At 37.8% G+C, this 24,035-nt stretch overlaps 1 protein-coding gene across 1 annotated transcript in view; it reads right to left on the reverse strand.

The window, feature by feature from the left end:
* Positions 1-636: 636 nt before the first annotated feature.
* Positions 637-24,035, reverse strand: part of lhfpl4a (LHFPL tetraspan subfamily member 4a) — a 35,176-nt gene continuing 11,777 nt past the window's right edge. Inside the window, exons 2-4 of the mRNA XM_044108577.1 lie at positions 14,831-15,067; positions 10,293-10,309; positions 637-8,485 (exon numbers count right to left, since the gene is read on the reverse strand). Of these exons, the coding sequence (XP_043964512.1) occupies positions 8,432-8,485; positions 10,293-10,309; positions 14,831-15,067 (308 nt within the window). The 3' untranslated portion in view covers positions 637-8,431. The remainder of the gene's footprint in view (positions 8,486-10,292; positions 10,310-14,830; positions 15,068-24,035) is intronic.

Here is a 24,035-nt window from a genome sequence, read left to right on the forward strand (position 1 = left end):
CAAAATAAGCTGAAGGTTGTGGCCGAGTAGCAGGAAGTCCGAGTTTCTCTCCTGTGCCCTGCTGCCACCTCCTGTCAAAGTTATTAGCTTTTAACTTCAATAAATCCTTCACAACTGATTTTGAATGTAAAATATCTTTATTTACCTTTTTCAAAATGTGTTTTAACAACAGAATTTCTCATCACTGTGAGCTTGAATACTATTCACAAATAGGAATTAGACATAATTTTCAAATCAAAATCAATATGTCACCCTTAACCGTGGCGAGCGACAGGCCCTGTTGAGACTCAACACTCGGACACAATCAGGCGACTGGAGAAACAGACTTCTCATTCCTTTTTTAGATTTCAAACATTTTGGGGCATTGAGATCTCAAAAAGCAGCGGCCCATTAGCGAGTCCAAACTGAATCGAGGGTTTTGAGGTCTCACAAGACCAAGGAACCGTCATATTTCATACCTAAATATTTTTGAAAGTAAAACCATAACAGAACAGAAGAGTCTGTCAGAAACACATAAAAACAAAGATCTCATCAGAAATACATGACAAATATCTGTATATCATTATTTTGTTGTACAAAAGCAAAACTGATTCCTTTTTCTTTTTTTTCTCTCATGGTAACACATGATAGTTTATGGTATTTTGGCAACATCTGCATTTCAGATAACATAAATCACTGAACATTATTCTTTTTTTTTTTTTTTGTTCCCAATCTGTCCCGCCCCTCACAATACATCTTTATATATGATATTGCATGATAAAAAGATAAATCATTGACATGTCCATGACATTTACATAATCCACAAACATTTTGTTTGTAGCTAGAAATCAGAAATGACTTCTCACTGACTCTTAACACCCTCAGTCTTTTTCACATCGTTAAATGATCCCACAGTTCTAGACTGAGGCGAATTCAGCTTTGGAGTCCAATTGACAATTGAAAATGAAAATATAAGATTTTTACTTCTACGTTTTATATATCAAAATGTCTCCATAAAGTAAGGTAAGTAATTCGACTTTGTCTTAATTTCATGGTTTGAAACTGAATTGACCTCAGATTTACAAATAAGCCATCTAGTTTCAGAGCTCAGTCTGTAGTAGAAAAAAAAAACTACCGTGTCACTACTTGTTTTGCTGGTTCTGCACCACGTCAGAATTAATTCAAGAGTTCTTAGAGGCACCTGGAGTGGTACAAATATGTGCTCATCAGGGTTAAGGTATTTTCAGTTCCTTTTTAAGGTTCTTTTTTTTTTCCCCATAGGTTCATTGTCAAGTCCTCAGGAACCAAAGTACCCAGAAAAAAGACCAGAACGACGATCGTACAGGTACTGATTCTTGGATGCCTCGCATGACCACGTAGACCTCAGGGCTATGTTTTCTTTATATTCTAACTGTTAATATGGTATGAAATCATGTCCTGGGCCTGTGGAAAAAAACCCTCCCAAAACAAATGACAGATGCACGCTACAATGTGTGAGAAACTTCGTATGGAACAGTAAACCAATTCTGCTCAGATAACTAAACAAACATCAAAAGCAAGTATGAGTATGGTTGAGTTTCACTGCAAATGTTTTTTTTATCATTATTATTATTTATTTTTTTATGTTTGCACAGGTAATTCAAGGTAAAACAGAAATAAACGTCTCTTAAATGAGGGCCCAGTATGACAGTGGGTTGACAGGCCAGGGGTCTGTGCAGAGCCTCCATAGACAGCATCATTAGATTCAGCATAAGGGCTGTTATCATATTGTCTTAAAGGCCCAGAAAGAAAAATATCTTCAGTGCTAATCTAGTCTACACTTCATCAGAAGAGCCAGAGTGAAGCAACGCGTCATTTAAATGATGACCTCATCAAGTCACTCTTATTTTTGACTTGGTTTGTTTGTAACTTCCATAATGAGCCTTTAATACAGTACTTAGTACACAGCTTCCTGAGAATTAGCTAGCTACCATTCTAAAAAGACACTGTACATCTAGCTATCTGCTTAATCTATGTATAGTAAAGGAATGCACTGGAATCCACTGCAAATGAACCAAGTGAACCGATATCCAATTGGTTCAGTCGGTGGGCATCTTGTCCTGCATTTATAAATTAGTCAACTTTTAAAGGTTGGTTGAAATTCTTCATGAGAGAAAAATCTGAGTTTTGGACTTTCCCCCCAGTGAATGTGTCAGCAGTCATGGACTACAGTTCCCAGATGTCTTAACTGGAGTAGACAGTGGCCAGATCAGACTCAAGACAGGATGTTGAGTAGGAAATTAATGCAAGTTTATGCAAGTAACTAACTCCCTGTTTTTGGTTTATTAAGCACCTTCACACCTCCAATCTTTGAAAAGAAAAATGGAACATTTTTTTGGACTAGCCAAGCTAACTGCCAAGCAATTGTTTATTTACACCAAAAATATTGGAGTCGTTCATTAAAACACTTCCACACCTCTAGATTACACCATCTTTGAAAAGAAGAAGGGTTTTTTTTTTTTTTTTTGGCTAAATAAGATGACTGCTATTCCACTACTTAGTTAACTGAGTGGCAGTAAACTAATAACTGAATGTTCCAAACATTTCCACAGCTGTTGCAGTTTTTTGGGAAGTCTGCAAATATTCTCCAATCATGGATTTCTCAAACCACTATCTACTGCCAGTGAGACATTGACTGCTCATACACACCCTTCAAAACCTTACTGAAAAAAACCCCAATAAAAAATGCGTCCCTAGCAACTCATGACATTGATTAAAGTTAGTTCTAACAGTAACAGGGTCCTTCATGGAGGGTGTTCTCTGTTTGTGATTTGGCCCAGTGTAGAAACCAAAAGCTCATTATTCGACAGCTTGGTAAAAATCTTTTATCTACTTAGGAGGGTTTATGGTTTGATTGTACCTTTCCTTTACTTGGGCACAGCAAGTCAGTTTCTCATATAAAACAATTATCCATGCACACAGCTAATTTTATTCCTGTCATGACTTAAGCCAAGCTTTGGGAGTTTCAGTTACAGTGTGTCAGCCTGAAGGGTTCCTCTGAGAGGGATAAAAATCCCCCATGGTGCCCTGGATTACAGCAGACTGCTTTGTCATATTGTGCAACCACAGTTTGTCATGGTAGAATCCTGTGGTCACCAGAACCACAGCAAACAGTGGAGAAATATGAAGCAGCTAAAGCATAAAGAGCCCATCATTTGGCCAGCAGGTACAGTAATTGATCTTAGACAAAAGAAAACAATGCTCTCACCGGCAGCTAGTAATGTAAAGCAGGTAATGCCTTTTTGTTCAAATGACCACACATTCATTTGATGAACACTAACAAACTACCGTACCTCCTTTGTTCTTGTGCAAACTGATCATTTGGAACCCATCAGGTCTCTAGACCAGGATGTGAAATCATCCAATCTATCAGAGAGGGTAGCAACCAGTTTAATGTCACAGCTACATGGATAACGCAGGAAATATCTGGCGGTTATCCCAGAGGACAGTGTGTGGTCTGCAGGTCTTTGGGGAAATTTCAGACCAATAAGCTCAAAGGTTCTAAAGAATCAATAATCCCATCAAACGGACTTTCTAAAACACATGGAGGTAAAAAAGAAAAAAAGCCATTTGCTTATATTTCTTAAGTTCGACACATATTCTAGATTTCAGAAAAGTTCAACATTTGAAGCCACATCAAGTGTTGATTCATCCAGAGAACCAACTTGTGATTTGGGATTAACCAGTTTCACAAAGTACTAACATGTTTCATTACACTGGTGTTAAAAGTTTAAGGCTGAGAAACTACCAGACCATTGTAAGCTTAGTCTGGCTGTATGGAGAATAGAATCGCACGACACTCCCCCTCCCCCACCTGTTGCTGCACACTCCTGAGCCAAAGAAGGCCCAGTACACCTTGCCTTTGTAACAACACAAAAGACAGATCTGGTTGTTTAGATCGCTGCCAGTATTAGCAGCTTGGACCTAACGGAGTTTCTCCAATCATTCCTCTGAAACTGTTTTAAACTTCAGTTGGCGAGCTACGAGTTGCATATCTAATATATCTCTAAACAATTTGATATCCTTACTAAATAAACCGGCTAATATCAGATTTTTGCACTTATGTTCTTCGTAAAGAGCAGAAAGTCAAAAATGAATAACATGTTGTTGAATAAGCACATTCAAAATAATGGATAACTATTCTAATTTAATACTCAATTATAATTTTTTTTTTGAAGGAGTGATATAATAAATTGTTTCTGTGTTAAATAAAATCTACTTTATTTTTCAATTTTGCGTAATGCCTGACATTTTTATTTTCCTCAAGGTTCAAATACCCTGAGGATCTCATACCGGTTCATGACCGTTACTAACAGAAAGGTCAGCTCACAATCACATCAAAGATTTTTTAAAGCTTTAAGTTCACAGCCAAATGCAAAATTACAGATAAAAAATCTGGAAATTTCTCTTAAGGTAGAAAAGTCCTAACCATCCTCTACATAAAATCTACCGCCAGTTTGACACACTCTAAGATAATATTTTGTGTTCAAAACCATTTTGGATATTTCCAACGTCATGAGAGTAGCCAACACTCTTTAAGGAAAGTTAAAACTGTTTATTTGGATTTGCCTCTTCAGCTCAGTTCTAGCATCACAGCCTCCACAGTTTGAAGTTCACATGTTCATGTTTTGAGTAACATGTTTACTAAAGGAAGTGTAGGTAGCATTTAATGTGTTGTCCTCACAAACACATGCCCTGGTTAGCTGAATATAAGTCGTTCCTAGCAGGATTTCTGAATCTAAATAACTTGGAAACAATGGGAGTGTCGAAAAACAATCATTTAGTAAAAAGTTTAAAAATGAGGGAGTGGAATTTTTACTTAGTTACTTTGTTAATACCATCTTGTGTTTCACTAATATTCATAAATAAAGATGATGGGAGAAAAACAGGACTTGATGCAAAATGTTTAAAATGAGCTAATTTATCAGTGTTTGCCTAAATGTTGTGTTAAAATGTATTTTTTCCCTCATAAGGCGATAGCTTGAATCTGTGAGCCTCTGTAAGTTATCAGTTTGTTGCCTTTGTGGTATAGATGTCATATAACAGCAGTTAGCAGAGGAAGGCCAGGAGCTATTAAGAAAGGTCTTCACCCACTGTAGCTAATTATAGAAATAAAATAAATAATGTGACCATGTGATGCAGTGCTACATTAGCAGATATTAACTGATACATATTCAGAAGTCAGTAATGTTTATTTCTTGTAATGAATAACTTCCCTCTTAAAAGAGTTGACGGGTCCCAATGTCTCATCCAACGACCTCAACCAATGTAACTTTAGCGCAGAAACACATTGCTCAGGTGAAAAAAAAGAGAATAGTAACTTGTGAAACTGTAGCATTTAATGTCCTCTATAGCAGCTTTGCATCCCACAGATTAAACTACTGTAGTTTGTTTTGTTGTTTTAAATAGTGAAAGTTATCTAAGTCTAATCCGCCAGGCTAGCTGCAAGCCTTCAGTGGCTCAGATAAGTTGAAATAGACTAATTGAAATAGAAGGTAATGTCTACAATAGGTAATGAACTAAACAGGTCAGTTAGTAAGAAGATTTATGTTTGGTCATTGTTTGTTTTTTTTTTACATAAAGATTCTTGGTATTTTTCCCCCCTAAACTGTTGTAGAGTTGAGTACCTGCGTCACACTCATGATAACGTTCTCTATGCTACTCAGCCAAGGCCAACCTATTTCTGATGGAGGCAGTGTGTATGGTGTAGGGCAGCATGACCCTCACTGGAAAACCAAGGCTTGTCATAGTTAAAGGCAATCTCAGTGAAGAGAAATATCAAAATGCTATTTAAAAATCAGAGAAAATCTCCACATCTTCCCTCTTGGGGATCAAATTCTATCCTCCGAAATGTCAACGCTTACCTCCAGAATTAGCCCAGCCATTGCTTTCTTGCATTATTCCTCTAAATTCAGATTTTGCTAACAGCTCCGGCAGTTTCTGCCGGGCCAAACAGCGAACCGAAGAAGTTGTGAATGATAAGGTTGATTTTCTGTGCTGTTTTAGAGTTGTAGTCTGACAGTAGCTGTAGCAACTAACTAGCTAACGCCAACCCAAATATTGAATTAGTATTAACAGTACAGCATTTCTCTCTTCACAGTGGAGAATGGTTGGTTACAGAGCAGGTCATTTCCAGTAATCTTCATAGCATAGAACTGGCAGATTACATATGTCACAGCCAAACGTTGGCAGTTGGTTAAAATTTTAAACTTCAACAGAGTCCACAGCCTCCAGGAAACAATCGTTTCTCAACGGACAATTGTTTCGCAAAGGGCTGTTTTTTTACCAGGCTACTCCAGAGGCAGATTTACCAGAAAATACCTCTAGAATCTGGGAGAGGAGAGGATATAATGGTCTGCCTGCAATGCAAACACCTGTAGGATCAGCCGGGGCGTCCCGTTATCGCCAAGGTGACCAATACAACCAACACTGGCTGACTGGTGATAATGGCTACTTGAGGAATCAGATGCCATCCCACAGCAGTGTCTGACCAAGCTGGCATCCAGCTTAACAAGGATTTACAAGGCTGCTGTTGTTGTTGTTGAGGTCCTTGTTTTAAATTGGTAAGCTACAAATACACTGTATGTCTTGTTTGTTCAAACTTCAATCTTTCAGTGCATTAATGGAAGCCGAACTGCAGACAGTAACAAAATAAGCTTCATGCCCGTAGCGTAAAGGACTTGGCCAGCTTTTCATGGCGTAACCCACATATAGAGCTCTGATGCTCAACCCTAAAGTGCCTTTTATTTCCAAATATGGTACAATTTAAAGGGAAAATTAATTAGATTAAAGGAAATTATGGCCTAGAAGCATATCTACGATAAAGAAATATTCAAATAAACACTCATTTTCTTACTTTAAGTATATTACTGATAACTTCACAGTACTTCACTTAAAAAAAAAAAAAAGAAAGAAATCCAAGCCATCGCTTTAGTAATTGTATTGAAAATTTAAAATCAAGTTTAGCACATTCACTCATTCGCCTTTTTTCCTTATTCCTGAAGAACTACACTGGAGTGTTAAAATGCTTTGATTTCAGGAAGTGCTTACCTTTGTCTTTTTTGCAGCACTAGTGTTTTTTCATTATTACTTAAATTCTAAACTTTTTTTTTTATAGCAGATGGTCGTCCCACCGGGGATTTTCTGTTTTAAAGAGGCATATGTGACATCGCCTTAATGCAGCACTTGGGGCCAGCACTAGCAGTCATATTCACACAGTCTTAAGACATCTGTAGCGTAAACTGATCACTGTATGCTGGAACCATAAACTGGAGTAAACTGCACACTGAAGAGAGGGGGGGATTGTGAGATGACACAAACAAGTGAAACACAAATAAAAGATTCTTCGACATGACAGTTGCAGCTAAAGTCAACGGTAAAATTGACAACATACTAGAGGGTGGAAATCTACAATAAGCAGCTTCTTTTGAGGCCACGTTGACGCAGGAGTAGTGTCTCTTTTTTTTACCCCCTCAAAAAAAATAAAAAAATAAATGGTGATCAAACACAATTATTCCGAGTCACGGTGCTCTGCTTCTCTGTGGATCTTCCAGCTATGAGATCTGTGTTATTCCCATCTGTGTGATCCCACGAAATCAGTAGTGGGGAATCGAAGGAACACAGCAAATCCGAACGAACGTATACTCAGATGCCCTTCCAGCACGAGGAACACGGAAACGGAGGGTAGAAATACTATACTCGAATGCATCGGAGTCAGATGAGGTTTTGTCGTCGGCTGTTCACGTCAGCAGTTATGTTATTTACATTGTTTAGTATGTACAGTAGAGAATCTCCCAGAGATGTTAAATTCTGTAAAGCTGCAATGGGGTACTCCTTTAAATTCTTCACATTTAAAAGTCCTTAGATGAAGAGCCATATGAGTCCCTGTGGTTTATTTTTAATTTTTTTTTTACGTGTAGTAATGGAACGTTCTGGTATATTGCGAGTCATGACTCTGTAACTGTGCGCGGAGTACCACTTATCTGTTGTTTGATGCTTTGAATGTACACACCACACAAACTCAAAGTCAGTAAATAGCGACACTTTAAATAAACAGCTGTAAAACGGACATTATGGTTCTTCATCTTAAGGATCGGAGTTCTCACACAAAAAAAAAACAAAAAAACTCAAGACTTTAAATACAGTAAATATTTTTCATCATAAAGGTATTTGTTGAGAAAGTTGAGCGTTAAATGCACTGTACAACCTTGTTTTTTTTTTTTTTTTCAAAATATAGTTTATCCTCGTGTTTGTTGTAGCTGTTTTTTTTTTTTATCTTACACAATCCTATACACGGGGTGTCTGCATTGAAATTGGGTGATATCCTGATCATTGGATAGGAAAGAAGGATAGAGGGCGGAGAGATAGAGAAGAGAAAGAGATAAACAGAAGTTGTTCGGTGCCATTGCTGCCCTCAGTGAAGACGTTGCACTCCGTATCGCGGCTCTCTTCTGTCTCGTACCTCAATCTGTCAGAAAACAGAAGACAGAAGACACATCACTACTCTACTTTTGAAAGTACAATATGTTAGATGACAGTTTATCAAGTAACTTTGATTGAAAGAGAAAAAACTAAACCGAGAAACCACAACAACTAACAACGTTTGCACATGTAAGAACAGTTACAATGTCATTGGAAATTACAACGTAATACAAGTTGTATTTAGTAGTTTATATTTATTTATTTGGACACACCCTATACCAAAGTACCTCATCCATAGTTCACCCAGGATTTATGTTCAGTGTTACCAACTTCAAGCCACTATGACCTCACTACAAAGGTATTGTGGGAGGTTGGGATATGGAATCCAAATAGAACAAGTTTTGATCTTCTGTTGCCAATGTGACGTCCTGGAGAAACCATGAACTGGTGGACACCAGCACTATATATTTAAGTACTCCTTACGCCACAGACAGACACCAGGTGCCTAGGAAAAACTCTGGGCATGAAAGGTGCTCGTCTCTGAGCAATTAGAAAGATTTTCACTTGGCCGAAAGGAACTTCCAGCACACGTTCCGTCTTTTTCAGATCACTCAAACCTGTGCAAAGAGGTTCCCAGGCTGGATGGACCTGAGTGGGAACTGCATGTCTGAACTGGTATGCAGTGGAAACTGCAGTATCATCTTGTGGCAAAAGAAGAACTTCAATTTCTCGCTAATCTGGACCCCGTTTTCTCTGCATATTTTTCTGTAGAGGAGGCAGAGTTTAAGGTACTCAGTGGAAAGTCAATCATGTTGAAGAGGCGCCTGTGGTTGTTGAAAAGATCTGGTAATCCAGGAGGAGACGAGTTTCATCCAGAGATGGTTACGTTCTGGGACACTGTGGCACTCTGATGGTAGACACATTACTGCAATGTTAAAAGGAGGGCCAGGACAACCAGTTTAGAGTAGCAGACCAGGTGGAGGTCCAAATATTTCCTCTGCTTTCAAAGGCAGGCTCCAAATGACTGCTGAACGTCAGACTCAGATTGAGTCTGGTCAAGGAATTACTCTCATGAAATTGGCTGGTCTACATGGATTCTGTAGAAGTCATTATGAACAACTCCCTCCAGGCATATTCAGGAGGGTTCTTTAAGAGTACCCTCTTTAAATCTGGTAATAAACTTTATTTAAAAAGGGACAATATACAACTCGAATATAAATATCACCATTTGATGCACTGCTCCAGATCATAGTATGAACTAATTTGCATCTGCAGTTCTTTGAAAAATGCAGACAGACGTAGGGGACTTGTGTTTGGATTCTCAGTTCAAAGCAAAGCAGATTCCTGTTTCATGTCAGACTCTGCCAGGGTCACTCCTGACCCAATGATTGATCGTGTTTGTGGGATTCATAGAGAGGATCGTGAGGTGTTCCTTAGAGAGAAGGATGAATTGTTTTGGGAACCTTAGGGATGAAGGTTCTTAGGAACCTTCATCCCTAAGGTTGAAGGTTCCTACCTGGTGTCTACCTGCTACATCCTTCAGCAAACACTTTGCTGTGTTTCTGAACCAGAAAATGGTGCCCCGTCTTGGAGTTAGGCTTTGTAAGAATTTTTGCATTTTGTTCAGAATTAATAGTGTGACCAAGTGAGAGGTGGATAAGCAGATTCTTATTTTACACATTGTCATGCTTGAGTTACTTTGGGCCATCACAGAGGGAAACAAGACCGAGAACCAAAACCCTCTATGTACCATCGACCTACAAGGTTATTCCATATACCCACAGACTTGTTTAATTTAAAGCATATTCTTCAATTGTTCTCACAAAAAAAATGTGTATTGCAGATCAACTTACCCTCGAAACAGCAAAATCTGCAAAGACAGAGAAGGAAAAACTAGCTCACATACTGCAACACACAATGAGAAGGAATTGTACAGTTTTGCAAAAACATGAATACACTTACATAAGTATGTGTAAAGCATTTAGGTCATCCTCTTACTGGGGGGAAACACTGCTTTGAAACTATATTTGACCCTTTGTGTACATACACTTTCACATGGAAATATTTTGTGAATTACCTACAAATAAATAAAATTGTGAAGGTAGAATTATCCACTTTTTAATCTGTAATATTTCAATTCACTTATTTCAAGACCTTCCTTTATCAAAGGTTGTATCATATTTTACATTTCAATGGGTAATGAAAAACAAGAATTGGTCAATTTAAGCCAAATCTTGGGTAGTTGCAAACAAACATTGGTCAGGATTTATTTTTTGCGTAAGAAAAGAGACCTGAAGGGTCATCATCAGTCCTCATAGACGGCCATTTTGAAGGGCATAACAAGCTGATCAGACGTCCCTGAACTGAAGGTCTGATTAAATTCTAATAATGTACATTTAACTGCTGACTTTGATTGTAAGTAGATTTGTCAAAGCTAAGCTGCTAGCATGGGCTAGCGCTAGCTACATTCAATATTCACAGTTTCAGCAAAAAAATGGAAGCAAGCTATTTTATTTTATCTCGGCACATTGTGTGTTAAATTATATTTATGTGCTTCATTTATTTTGCAGTTCTAATCAAACTGCCTGTTCTGCTACTGACACTTGTTTTCATATTGTTTATTGGCTTGGGACACAAGTAAGCAAAAAAAAGAGGCCATACATGAGAAAATTAAATTCAGTATAAGATGTTTTTCAAAAAAAGTGGCTTCCTTTTTTGAGTTAAGTTTAGACAGTGATTTTATTATCCAAATTCAGTTGTTTATATTGTGTTTTCCATTTAATTTTTTTGTATTCTCCTTTAACTGCAAAATGGCACTCAAAAAACAATTATCTTAAGTCAAAGAAGCTTTTAGACTTTTAGTCCATTGTGTGTTTTGAAAATCTATTTTACTATGCTAGCTCAAATCCAGAACCCAACCCTATTGTATGAAATAACCCACAAGCACTCAATTGTTGTTGGTCAGCATTAAGAGTGTTTTAACTGAACTATTTCTAGAATGGCACAAATGCTGCACTGTGTGAAACCTTTTATATTTGGAAGCTGTTGCAGTTCTGACCAAATTCACCTGACGGATTAAATGAAACAAAAAAGGGAAATATTTGATTGTTCAACATATTAGAGAAAGACCCTGATGAAAACTGTGATCCTATCTCAATACAGCTGAAGGTCCAACACATTAATTTTTAATTCATTATTAAAGTAAAACTGTGAAGGTAAAAAATGTAATTGGTATTAGGGACAAACTTCTTACGGTTTCTGCACCAGGGCAGAATCATTATAAAATTTTAAGTTTTAAGTGTTATATTTCTACAGGGGCACTGGCACCCTGGTGGCCCCCTCTAGAACCAGCCATGCCTAAACAGCATTTATAAGCAATCTGAGTTTTGGACTAGTGGACAGTGACTTGCTTTGGATTCACAGGAATCCAGAGTCTAAGGATTTATTTCTGCTAAAATAGAAACAACTTCTTTCTAAGCTTCAGTTATTTATTGATTGTAAATGGAGGAAATGTTTGAGTTTCTGGAGAGGAATTTGTGAACAAACGATATGCAGTTGATATAGTGCTGGGATTGGTGGGCGTTTTATGTGTAAACTCATAGAAACCGTCAGCGAGGTTAATCAGATAAGAACAGAAAGACACGCCCACGCTCTGGAATATCTCAGTTACCATGGAAACCATCATGAAGATAGATAGTCAGAAAAACTGAGACATCTTATGTCACTATACTCTGACTCTTCCTCTCCCTCCTTCTCTCTTTTTTTACTGTTTTGCTTTCCTCTCACCAATTACTATGTCTCATGTCAGGATTTTTTTTCTCCCCATCCACTCTCTCCCCCCTTTTTTTTTTTAAACGCTGATCTTTGTTTTGTGGTGATGCACTTTGGGTTTTTGGAGTCAAATCAAACACAAAATTCTTATATAAGAAGACTTTTATTGTTCAAAAATAATATCTCCTGCCTGTGCCCTTCCACCAGCGCTCTGCCTTTCCTCCTCTCCCTCTTTCTTCTTAGAGAATAGAACAATGTGATTGGCCTGCCCTGATGCAATATCATGCAAACTGTCAGAAAGCTCCCAGAGGACTCTCCCTCACTCTTAGATTCAGCACTGAGAGCAATTTGGCTGGAGATCCAGATGTCAGATTGAAGTGTATTCATTCTGAACCAAGCAAATCTCACTCCTGGTAACTGTAATGGACTCAGTTTAGGATCAAGAAATTAAAAAAGTTGGAAAATTTTACCTTTTCAGGCTACTTTTAAATGAAGGATCCCTTTTTTTTTTTTTTTTTTTTTTTTTTTTTACCTAAAACGCTAGCAGTGCAGATTTCAAAGCACCTTATCTCGTGAAATTAGTTACTAAATGTATAAATGACACTGTAAGTTAGTCATCTTTAAACCGTCAAATGCAAGAACGGCATATTGAATTAGGTAATGTGTATAACTTTAAATAAGATTAGATTCTGTCTGAAACCCAAGTAAAATTCCAGCAAAGCAATTTGAAACCAGCCTAAAGGAGAGGATTTAAAAGTTTTAATGGGATCCTGGTCTCATTGGATTTATCAAGACAGAAATCAATTTAGTTAAGCAGGGAGAATATTTTCCATGAGCTTTATACACTGACTGTATAGTTTTGAAATAATACATATATTATTATTATTATTATTATTATTATTATTATTATTATTATTATTATTATACTTTCATATCACCAATGTGTTGACATTGTATGGTTTGTCTTTCCCCAGAATCACTATGACTCTTATTTCCCACATTTTCAAAAAGTTGATTGATCCCAAAATTTCACCCAAAAAATAGTTTTTAAACACTCTTTCAATGACGATCGTATAAATGTCCAATTCTGCATTTTTATTAATTTCTCAATTTTCAAACTACGTAAATATAGTTTTGAAAGGAACACTTTTGATGAAACCAACCTTTGGGCTTATTGAATTTTTCCAAGTAAATATAATGTCTCTCTTCTTCCCCATAAGAAATGAGATTCTATGATCTGCAAACACAACTAACGTCAGCATGTTCATCTACATTTACTCTACATTTATCACTGATGTAATGAAGTGTTCAGGACTGAATACTGAGCCTTGTGGGACACAACAAGTAACATTCAAAGACTCAGATTCTGACTGACCAATCTGTAGCAATTGTTGTTTAATACAAAGATCATTTTTTATCTTGTTCTTTTCTATTCCACTCGTATCTTTCTATTTTTGTAGCATCATCTTATGCCCAATAGTATCAAAGCCTTTTTCCAAGTCAGTTAAAATCCAAACTGGATATGTTTTACTAGCTACACTTTTAATTTAATTCTACTATATCACTGCCATAGGTGTTGATCTAAATCTATACTGACTCTCCTTTATAACGTATATGTATTTTTCAATAAGACTGTCAATCTTTGCCACTGACAGATTTTCAATATGTGGGAAATGCTGAGTAAACAAACTGGACGTTTAGGGTCCAAACTCAATTTTACTTTAGAGTGATGCATAGATTTCAAATTTGATGTAAAACTGTTGTGAATGTTCAGCCATTGGAAAGAGCAAATTCCATTTAACTCCCCATTTTTCATCAATTTGAATATCTTTGCAGAAGATGTTTGTTGGTGACAAGCTTTAATCAACCACCTCAAAATCCATGAAAATGAAAAGACTGAATGATTGACAGCATAGAAAAATTATATTATGTTTAATCATATAATTTGACAGAAATAGGACATAAATTATTTGAAAATAAATGTTAACTTGGCATATTCTATTTCTGGTGAACCATGAAATAAATCGAAATAGCTAGAAAATCACAAATTTATTTCAACATATTGTGACCAAATAAATCATTCAATTTCTTTTTCTGAAAGAATGTAAGAGACATTTTTGTTTTTGGCCATATTTTTCTTGGTATGCCTTAAAAAACAAAGTCAGAATAGTAAATGGCATTGAAGACAGATATTCATATACTCTTCATAGAAAGATTCTTACCTTATTTTTTCTGTCTGACAATAACTTTATCTTCTTCTTCTTTCTTTATTTTTCGTCTTTATTTCTGTCTCTTTGTTCTGTTTCCCTTTTCCTTTGTGTTTTGTTTCTTTCTTTTTCCTTTGGTGTTTATTTCTTTCTTTATCCCCATTTACTTTCTTTTGTTCTGTCTTTTCCCATTTTTGTATTTACTTCCTTTTTTCCTTTAATTTTTTTATTGTTTCTTTCCTGGATCACAGAAATCTTTCACAAATGTTTTGATTTCTTTCGCCACTCATTTATATCAGCACACAACCACACGCAGTGTTTTAAAAATGCCAGTGCTGAACTCAACTGGCTAATAAAATACAAAGACTGTTGAGGAAACCTGAATTCTTATGTTTGAGTCGACCTTTACTCACCTTTGTTGTCTGTCTGCAGATCATCCAGATAGAAGTCTGTCTGCCGGTTTCCCAGGACGAAGGCCAGGAAGGAGAGGATGAGGGCGTCCAGGATGCCCATGATGGCCAGCATGTAGGCCCAGCGTACTGAGCAGTCACCCAGAGAGTATTTCCCTGAATGCTCCCCACACATATCCCGGATCACCTCCGCATCCCAGCCGTCAGGGAAGATCATGCAGCCCAGCACCAGGCACACTCCTGAGCGGGGAAATGGGAGACAACATGTCCTACGTCAATTACAATAGTGCACAAATCTTTGTCTATTTTCTGCTAATGTTGAAAAAAAACACAATTTCACAATTGTGCTGTTTCCGTTAAAGAAGACCTCAAATTAAAATCACACGTTAAGCTTGATCACGTGATAAGTCATTAAAAATCATGGCAGCAATGGATGTAATAAACTACATGAGATATATTTATTATTCAGACATGTTGCTGGCATTCATCATCTACCGTCCATCAGAGGAAATGTCGGTGTCTTATTCAGACTTTGGAGTGACAAGTCCCTTATTTTTAAGAGCAGCTTTTTGTTTTGGGGAAATTGTTGTCACCAATTTTACAGAAGTGCTATGGATTAAATACATTGGAATAACATGCAATGTTTTATGAACTGTGTGATGCTGTGAGAGCTCTGGTGGAGCCAGAAGGACATTGTCCAACAAAAACAAAGAAAAGCCACCATGCTGTTATTACTTCCTGTTGTCTTCTTCAGTGGTTTTGCTAGTGGTAACATCTGGCCATTGATCATTTGAGATACAAAAAAAACTTTTTCCATTGCAGTTTTGTGAAATGCATTTAGTTTGATAGGGCTACAACACCACCTCATCCTATCGCTTTTTTTTTTTAATAAAAAAAAGTGAGTTTTTTCTGAATTGGCATGCTTCGATTAGGCTAATTTATTTTTGTAATTTCAATTTCCACAATTATATGGTTGATGGAAATGCAGCTACTGCATTCAAGAGTGTGTGTTCTTTATATATAGTTGCATTAAATGTGCAGTTCTTTTAAACCCTTGTACCTCAAATACAGCAAATGAAACCCTTTGTAGCGTTAGCTTGCAAGACTCTAATAACAGATATTTCTGAACGTATCCCCATAATAACCATCAGCTACCAGGAGGCAGCACACAGGTCAGCAGGAAAAAGAAAAAGAATGATGCAGGAAGTCTTACGGCGTAAAAAACAGAGAAATAGATCACATGCAGAATCAAAGTGTTGACAGCACGCACTGTAAAGCCCTTCAGGGAAATGAATGTATGCATTCTCAACACTACAACAGAGAGGCCAATCCATACTTTGCACCTGCTCATTCATCAAAGTGTGCATCACCAAGGGAGCTGATTTTGCCTTATTCTGTCCTCACCAATGCTGTTTAACTGACAGTCATCGCTGTGTGCCTTAGTGGGGCTGTAAGTAAAGCAGTGGGTACACAGAGAGATGGGACATGCATAGTAGATATTCCTTTCAGAGCAGTCAAGCGTTTTCCACAGGCAGTACTTTTTGTGATACACACAAAAAGTCACTCAAATTTAGTCAAGTCACTGGTTTAGTGCTTCCCTTCCATGTGTGGAGCTCAGCTGTTTCGGATATATTTTTCCTGTAGCTTTAGCAATTGCAGTGGAGAAAGTGAACAAAAACATTCAGTCCATGTTGGCAATGCTTCCAAATATTGAATCAACAATAACAGCCATCTTGTTCAGATCAGCACTTCTGTCTTCACAGTGAAGGATGGTTGCTTACAGCACAGGCAATTTCATCGAACTGGCATTGTACCCAATCGTGATTGGGTAAAATTTCAAACCTCAACAGAGTTCACATCTTCAGGAAGGAATCGTTTCTCAATAGTTGAGACTCCAGACACTCCGGATGAAGCACAGCATAGAACAAGGAGCTGCTTTTTGCCATGCTATTTTATGTTATTATTATTTTAACCCCAGGCCACACATTGTACAACCTTAATTTGTGAGAATGTCCCTTATTGATGGAATATGTGAAATTTGAAGGACGGTATCATAGGTTGTTTGATTAGTTGTGCCTAGCACCACAACAAATTGATCAGTGCTGTCAACCTGCAACTGGACTAGCTTAACTTGGCGATGATGTCAGTCCTAGTCCAGAGCCCTGGTTAAGAAAATGTAAATGTAAATAAGGTCCCCCAAAGACCCAATGTGTTGAACAGAACTTTGTTCCAATATCTTATTTTTTTAGCAACATCAGGAGAGATGATGGTAGTCCTCCAGACAACACCACCACACTACCTGCCCTCATCATCCTCAACTACACTGCATCCACAGTGGGTCACTTTAGGTTTCTAGGAACCGTCCTATCTCAGGACCTCAGATGGTCTTCTCCTCACACATAGACATGTTCAGAAGAAGGCCCAGCAGAGACTGGACTTCCTGTGACAACTCGGGGAGTACAATCTGAGTAGTACTCAAGTGCTGCTGGTCTTGTGCTGGTCCAGGAGCTGCTGGTCTTCCATTATTCAGAACGTGCTTTGTTGACCATCAATGTGTAGTTTGGCTCATCCTGAAACAGGACTGGAAAAGACTGAAACCAACAGTCAGGTCTGCAGAGAGGATCACTGGGGATGATCTTTCCTCTATTCAAGGCTAGGGTCAAGAAAAGGGGAGATAACATCTCTGCAGATCCTACACATTCTGGACACACACATTGTGAAAGTCCGAAAAACTGAATTTCGCAATTGCAGTGTTTCCATTAAGTAAGAAATGCAATTAAAATCATGTGACTAGTCTTTTTCATGTGATGAGTCATTAAAAACTATGCCACACCATCATCCTCCTACCACTGCCTGTTGCTTTCATCTTTTACCAGGAGTAAAAACAAATTTATTTTTGAAATTCCAATTTGCACAATTATGTGGGAAATAGAAATGCAGGTAACGATAGTCTTGGAATAGGTAAAGCTTCTCATACGGTTCAGACTTCAACATAAAATTCGTGGACTACTCTTAGCAGTGCAGTCTATGAAATGAAACCAAGCGAGTTCAACCAGCTCTACTGTTTTTGATCAGAAGAGAGGGCAGGTATTCACCCAGAATTATGTCAGAAGCTTCTTGATGTCTACAGAAAGCAGGTTTGTTGAAGTGCTGTTTCCTGAGGGACATTAATTCAGAAATTTGTTCTATTATGAGTGTATCTTCAAACCTGTCTGTATATCCTATATGTGGGAATTCTGGCTATAAACTAAAGTTGATTAATCATACGCCTTTACTATCTAATATTGGTGATTCCCTCTGAACCCGTATTTTTATTTATTTTTTAACATACTGGCAAGCCATTATGAGAAAATGGTGGGCGGCGAACTCATGGCAACAGATGAAGGAGGATATGAGATTAGTCACCACCTCTCTGAGTAAACATGCAAACACAAGGAGTCCTATTTTAGGCTGGGATGTACACCGTTTCAAACTGCGCCTGCCGTTCTGACAATGTGATTGTAATGAGAGAATATAACGACAATAATACAGTAAGTAATGAGAGAGAGGGAGAGCAAAGGAATCCGTTATCATGGGAAATCATCATGTTATTAGCTCCTTTTTATGACCTTCATGCGGGATATTAGCCATGATGGGTGAAGATAAAACCATTAGCGTGGTAATGAGCATCAGGTAACATGTTTTATGGATTTTTGATGGATGTGCCTCCTCCTGGCATCAACCTCATCCAAAGTTTCTAGCGTTTGAGAACCACACACACACATACACACCCATGAATGCACAAAAAGGGGGTTGGTGGTTTAAATGTTTCAGCCTGATGGCAACTCATTTACCGGTTATTTCCCATTGTGGTAGCAGTTATTTTTGGCGTTCAATTAGTCCAAGCTGTAGAAGCTGCAATTACATGTGTTCATGAGAGCAAATTACGCTGAGAGGGAGGAGATATCTGAGGAATTCACGGTCTCTCTGTCTGCACTAATACTCAAATCTAAAGTAATTACAGTTACATTACAGTATGTTAAAACCGCAACACTGAGAAGGTTCACACTGACTATAGAGCTTTGGAACGTGACGTTACTGCTCTAGATGTACGGATATGAGCGCCATCTTCAGGGGCCATAAACATAACCGACAAAAACGACTATCTCACAGATATTTTGAATCTTAAGTTACTTAAAATTATTTAGCAATGGTACGATTATTGGATGCAATGTCTGATTACAAGACCGAAATGGTAAAAAGATGGAAAACGGACTTTCATTTCGCTGTTTTCCCCCACAACGCGAGGGTGCTAAGCTATCAGAGCTAACAAAAAGGAGACGAATGGCCTGAGTATCAGCGCTGAGACATCCTGATATTACATTCTCCAACATCCCAAGTTATCTACAAGTTTGCTCCAGACATGTCCAAACTACAGCACTACCAGAAGGTATTCACACACCTATTTAATTTTCATTTTATTACATTACAGACTCATTCTAAAATGGATTTGAGTTTTGTTCTTTTGCAAAGATCTAAATTTTCTTCTTTTTTTGAAAAATCGTAAAAGTTTGCGCAAAATTCACGTCAATTGAAAGGAAACATAGTTACAAATGGGTTATTGGTCACCTCTCCAACCAAGCATCGTGGTTGGACAGGATGCTTGGTTGGTTAATGAACCAAGATGCGTGGTTCATTAACTGCTTTTTACTTTGTTAACATGAGCTACTTTGTGAACATCAGCAAGATCACAAAATGTGTAGATAATGAATGGATGTGAATAATTTCTCAGGACTCTGTACCATCTTCTGCTGCTTTTGTATGTCTGCTTTTTTTTGGGTGTGATAAACAGGTTTGCAAAAAGATTTTCCAATGTGGTTATTTTTAAAATCTCTGCTATCGGCACAGAGTTGTACAATTGATTTTCAGAAATGACAGTACAACAGCCTACTTACACAATGTCTAGACTGTGCTTATGAATGTCCTGACTCTGTCAAAACACTGACCGCACTTTCAAAATGTTTTAAATACCATTTGATCTTGTCTTCACTCAGAGTTCGGTGAAAAAGACCCAATTAGAGCTTAGTATCCTTTTTTCTTGTTAAGAGCACAAAGTTGAGATTAAAAGATTAGCCTTACAACAGTTTAAATCTCAGGGTGTTTTCACACATGATAATCCAGTAGACTTGGTTCCATTGGGGACCAAACTTGCAACATTCATTACATTTTCAGCTGCAGTGGTTCCCTTTCACACTGTCTTGTGTCAAACCAAAAAAAAAAAACCTTTGGAAAATCCTGTACCACTCCTGACCTGTGGTGTCACTGCACCTAAAACCACTGAAGGAATCGACACAAAGACCTCTGAAGAAGACACTGAGTACAACTTCCCCCTTTACAAAATGTAGGAAAGAATGAGTGACGTCAAATTGTAGTGGTTGTAGGATTTCATTTTTGCCATTGGTAAAGACCACATGTCATTTCTCCTACTAGCGCTAGCATTGCATTTTTTGTTTTGGTTGTTCTGACCCAGAATGCTTTGCTTTTTTGGTCCTCACCAGAGTCCAATTATCAATTCACACCGCCCCAAACAAACCAGACTTTCTAGACAAAACGAACTGGCGTTCTATTATATTGGACCAGACAGGGCTGAATGCAAATCACAGCAAAATGAGTCATCACTTGAAAGTGGTTTCACGTTTAGAAATACTTTAGCATTTGGGTTGTGTAAAGCAAACGTAAATAATAATATTGGGTCATTGCTGTTATATTTTAGATGAGCCGCAGTGCTCAAATTTATAACTCTGATGGGGTTATAAAATCTTGCTTGTTTGGTCATGAGAACGGCCATCTGATATGATCTCTCCTGTGCTTTCTGTCTTTTTTCTCCACCTCAAAATATTCAAGTGGGCACCACAGGGCTAAAAATAACCTCCACTTTCTCTCAACCCAAGAAAAAAAAAACAAAACCTTTGAAGCTGGAAGGGGGTTTCCCCCTCCTCCTGCTACTCAAGATACTGCATCCTGAACTTGGAGGAAGGAACTTCAAAGGCCGCAAGCAGAGGGACTGAACACAAAAGGTGGATTGAAAAGCAGCGAGGAAGAAGAGCTGAAGAATAAAAGAGCCAAAAGGAAACAAGTGTGTATTTAGAGAATTTAGCTTCGTTGTGACTTCTTTCTTTCTCATTCTTTCCAGTTGTTTTCCTGAACCAAAAAAAAAAAAAAAACAGTTGGAAATGAAGGTTTGGTGTCCTGCTAAGCTAAATGACTGAGTTAATTTATTTATAACATCTCAATGATATTTATAGACTGGTTACATAAAAGTTTTTGCCAGACTGTTTCATCTAAATGTCTTCACACATTTTTTTTCTCTTAAAACAAAACGTCACAGATATTATGTAACACTACTAAAAATACAGCGAGTGTCCTATTTGTGTGAGTGTGAGCGTGAAGGAGGCTTCACACTACTTCTTCTGAGCATCTTGACTTAGAGTTCGCTGTGACGCCATCCAAGGCGGCCTTTTTTTAAATTTTTGGTCTGGGCCGGGCCAGCTTCAGCCTACGTTTCTGTTTTTCCTAACATGTTCACTGTGTCAGACAAGATGAGGGGAAATGATTTGCACTGACTGTCACAGAAAGGAACTTAAACAGGAAATGCTATTAAAAGGAAGCTTGAAAGAATTTAAAAACTAATTTTAAATTTTGTAGATTTTTAAAAGAAAAGGGGTAATTTTGTTTACAGGGTGATATTTGTTAAAAAGAGACCTATTTTGTGCCCTTTAACAGGTTAGGATAGGTCTATGGCCTATACAAGTCTGATCAGTTCTGTCTGTTTTGGGTCCATACGGAATGACCACTGTCACTTTAAATCCAAATAAACTGGTACTGGCCACGCCCCCAATTCACTGGTGACAAGTTTAGTGTTTTCTAAGTAAGATATATTCCTGGAGATGCAGGTTGATGTAAACATATATTTTGTTTGCAAAAAAATGTGAGATACCAGATTTATGGATTTATTATTATAGATGACAAAAAAATTAAGCTGTCAAACTATCAAAAATCCTTTCCGCTAATTTCCTTTGGATGTTTTGTCCTACTTCAAAAGCTTCTTGTTGAGTTCGAAGTCCAACACAGATCTCTGGAGTACAAAGGTGAGAACACCAGTGCATTAAGAGATTGCCATAAAGTCGTTAAGCTGTCTGCCCTTTCTACTTGCCTCTGTGTCTGGACCTCGGCTCAATGTTCGCCATCCAGCTAATGGACGCCCTCCTTGCTAATATGTTGAGCTTTTATTGCAGCGTAGTGTGTTTGTGTGTATTGTGATGATGGAGGGAAGGAGGGGGAGTCTTTTGAGACCGTGGATTGCTGACGGCGCTCTTTACAAGATGCTTCGCTGCCAGGGTTCACCGGCTCACTTGGCACTGATCTCTGCCTCTTTTGATACGTTGTTACAGCCTCTCTGTCCTCCTTCCTCTAAGTGTAAATGTGTTGTGTGTTTTTGACATTTTCATATTTATTAAATAAATGTAATGCTTGTCCAGGGGTAATGATGAAGTCTTGATGTGTGGAATGATAAAGGAAAGATAAAGGTAAACTGCAGACAGTTTACCAAATGGAATATTGGTTTTGCACTTTCCTCCCTTACGTCTCTTTCACCAACTGAATAAGAAGGAAGTTGCAAACGGGACACATTTTGTGAGGAAGCTTCCATTTACTGACGGGTGAGAATTTCATTTATTTTCAACAATTTACAAGGCAAAGCTCTGCAAAAGGCCCAAGTCCAAACTTCCAGCTCTGAGAGCTGTTCAATCAATGCTGCAGCAGTGGTCAGACAGACCACATAATGCCGGACAGTGGTCCATGGTGGCTTGAATCCTCTGCTTCCTGTTTATTGCATCCATGTGTAAAATCTTCTGAAAAAAAATATATTTTGTGACCCTTCAGCTTGTGGCTGCATGATGTTGGATCAGCTCTGCCACATTAATTCTGATTTGTCCTTTTTGTCCACTTTAGTTCATAGTATTTTTGGTTGAGGTATTGTTTTAATACAGTCTTTATCAAAATCCTTCATAAGAATATCAACATCAAAACTTTGGATTTATATTTAAAAATAGAAAACATGAATAATTTTGGGATTATGAGATAAAAAAAAATATATGTATGAACTCTATGATAGGGCAAGGATGAGGAACTGTAAAATCATTTCCGTTTTTTCTCACATTTCTCCTTATTTCTTGCGCGGGCCACAGACACACACATTTAGACTAAGTAACAATGAGGAGAGGGGTCAAAGGAATCCATTATTTAGCTGTGGGGATATTTTTAGAAGCACCCTAGTGACTTTGGAATTATTTATTAACTGCCTGATAATTAAAACATGTACGTTTGGTTGAGAAAAGCAGACAGAAATCTCAGAGAGAGCAGGAGGCGGGGATGTCCCCCAGGGAAACTCTTCCCTCTGCATCGCTCTGCATTTCTGCCCGACCACTGCTGCAGCATTGATTTAACAGGAGCTGCTGAGGAGCGAGGGAGAAATACACGTCCGTCTGGCAAAATTAGAAAGCTTGTGTGCAGTTTAAAGCATTATACAGAGGAAAAAAAAATACAAGTTTCAGAAGGAGTCCTCATTAATAATTTAATCTTGACCTCGTCAAATTTACGTTTTTGCCCTAATTCGAGTAAAGTCCCGTTTATGTGTTAACTCATGTGAACAGACGTCTGAATGCACCTACTTATTAAGGGGTATATGATGTCTGCATGCATGGAAGATATTTTCCTTTGTTTCACCCATTCCTACTTGGTTTTTACCATCTACACAGTACACTCTGAAAGATTATTGTGCTCTTCATTTCCTTGACTTCCTTTAAAAGAGCCAAACTAAACAATGAACTTGGCTCGATTTTGATTGACTCAAAAGCAGCAGTGACTGTTGAAGTTTACCTGATTGTCTTATTCCAACCTAGCGGTGCAACACACAAAAACACTAAGAATTTCTGGTTTAAAGTGCATTTACACCAGCATTGTTTAGCTTGGTTTCATCAAGCTCTAATCTGTTTGCCTAGAAAGTCTGATTGATTCAGGGAGGCGTGAACACACCATCGAAAGAGTTTGTTTTCCAAAAAAAAGAAAACGGAAGTCTGATCCTCTTAAAAACCTAGGTTTTGGTTCTGTTGCAGTGAGAGGAGCTCACTTCAACATATTTATATATATATATATATATATATATATATAT

The sequence above is a fragment of the Gambusia affinis genome, linkage group LG01 (assembly GCF_019740435.1).
Source record: "Gambusia affinis linkage group LG01, SWU_Gaff_1.0, whole genome shotgun sequence".
NCBI classification, from domain to species: Eukaryota; Metazoa; Chordata; class Actinopteri; order Cyprinodontiformes; family Poeciliidae; genus Gambusia; species Gambusia affinis.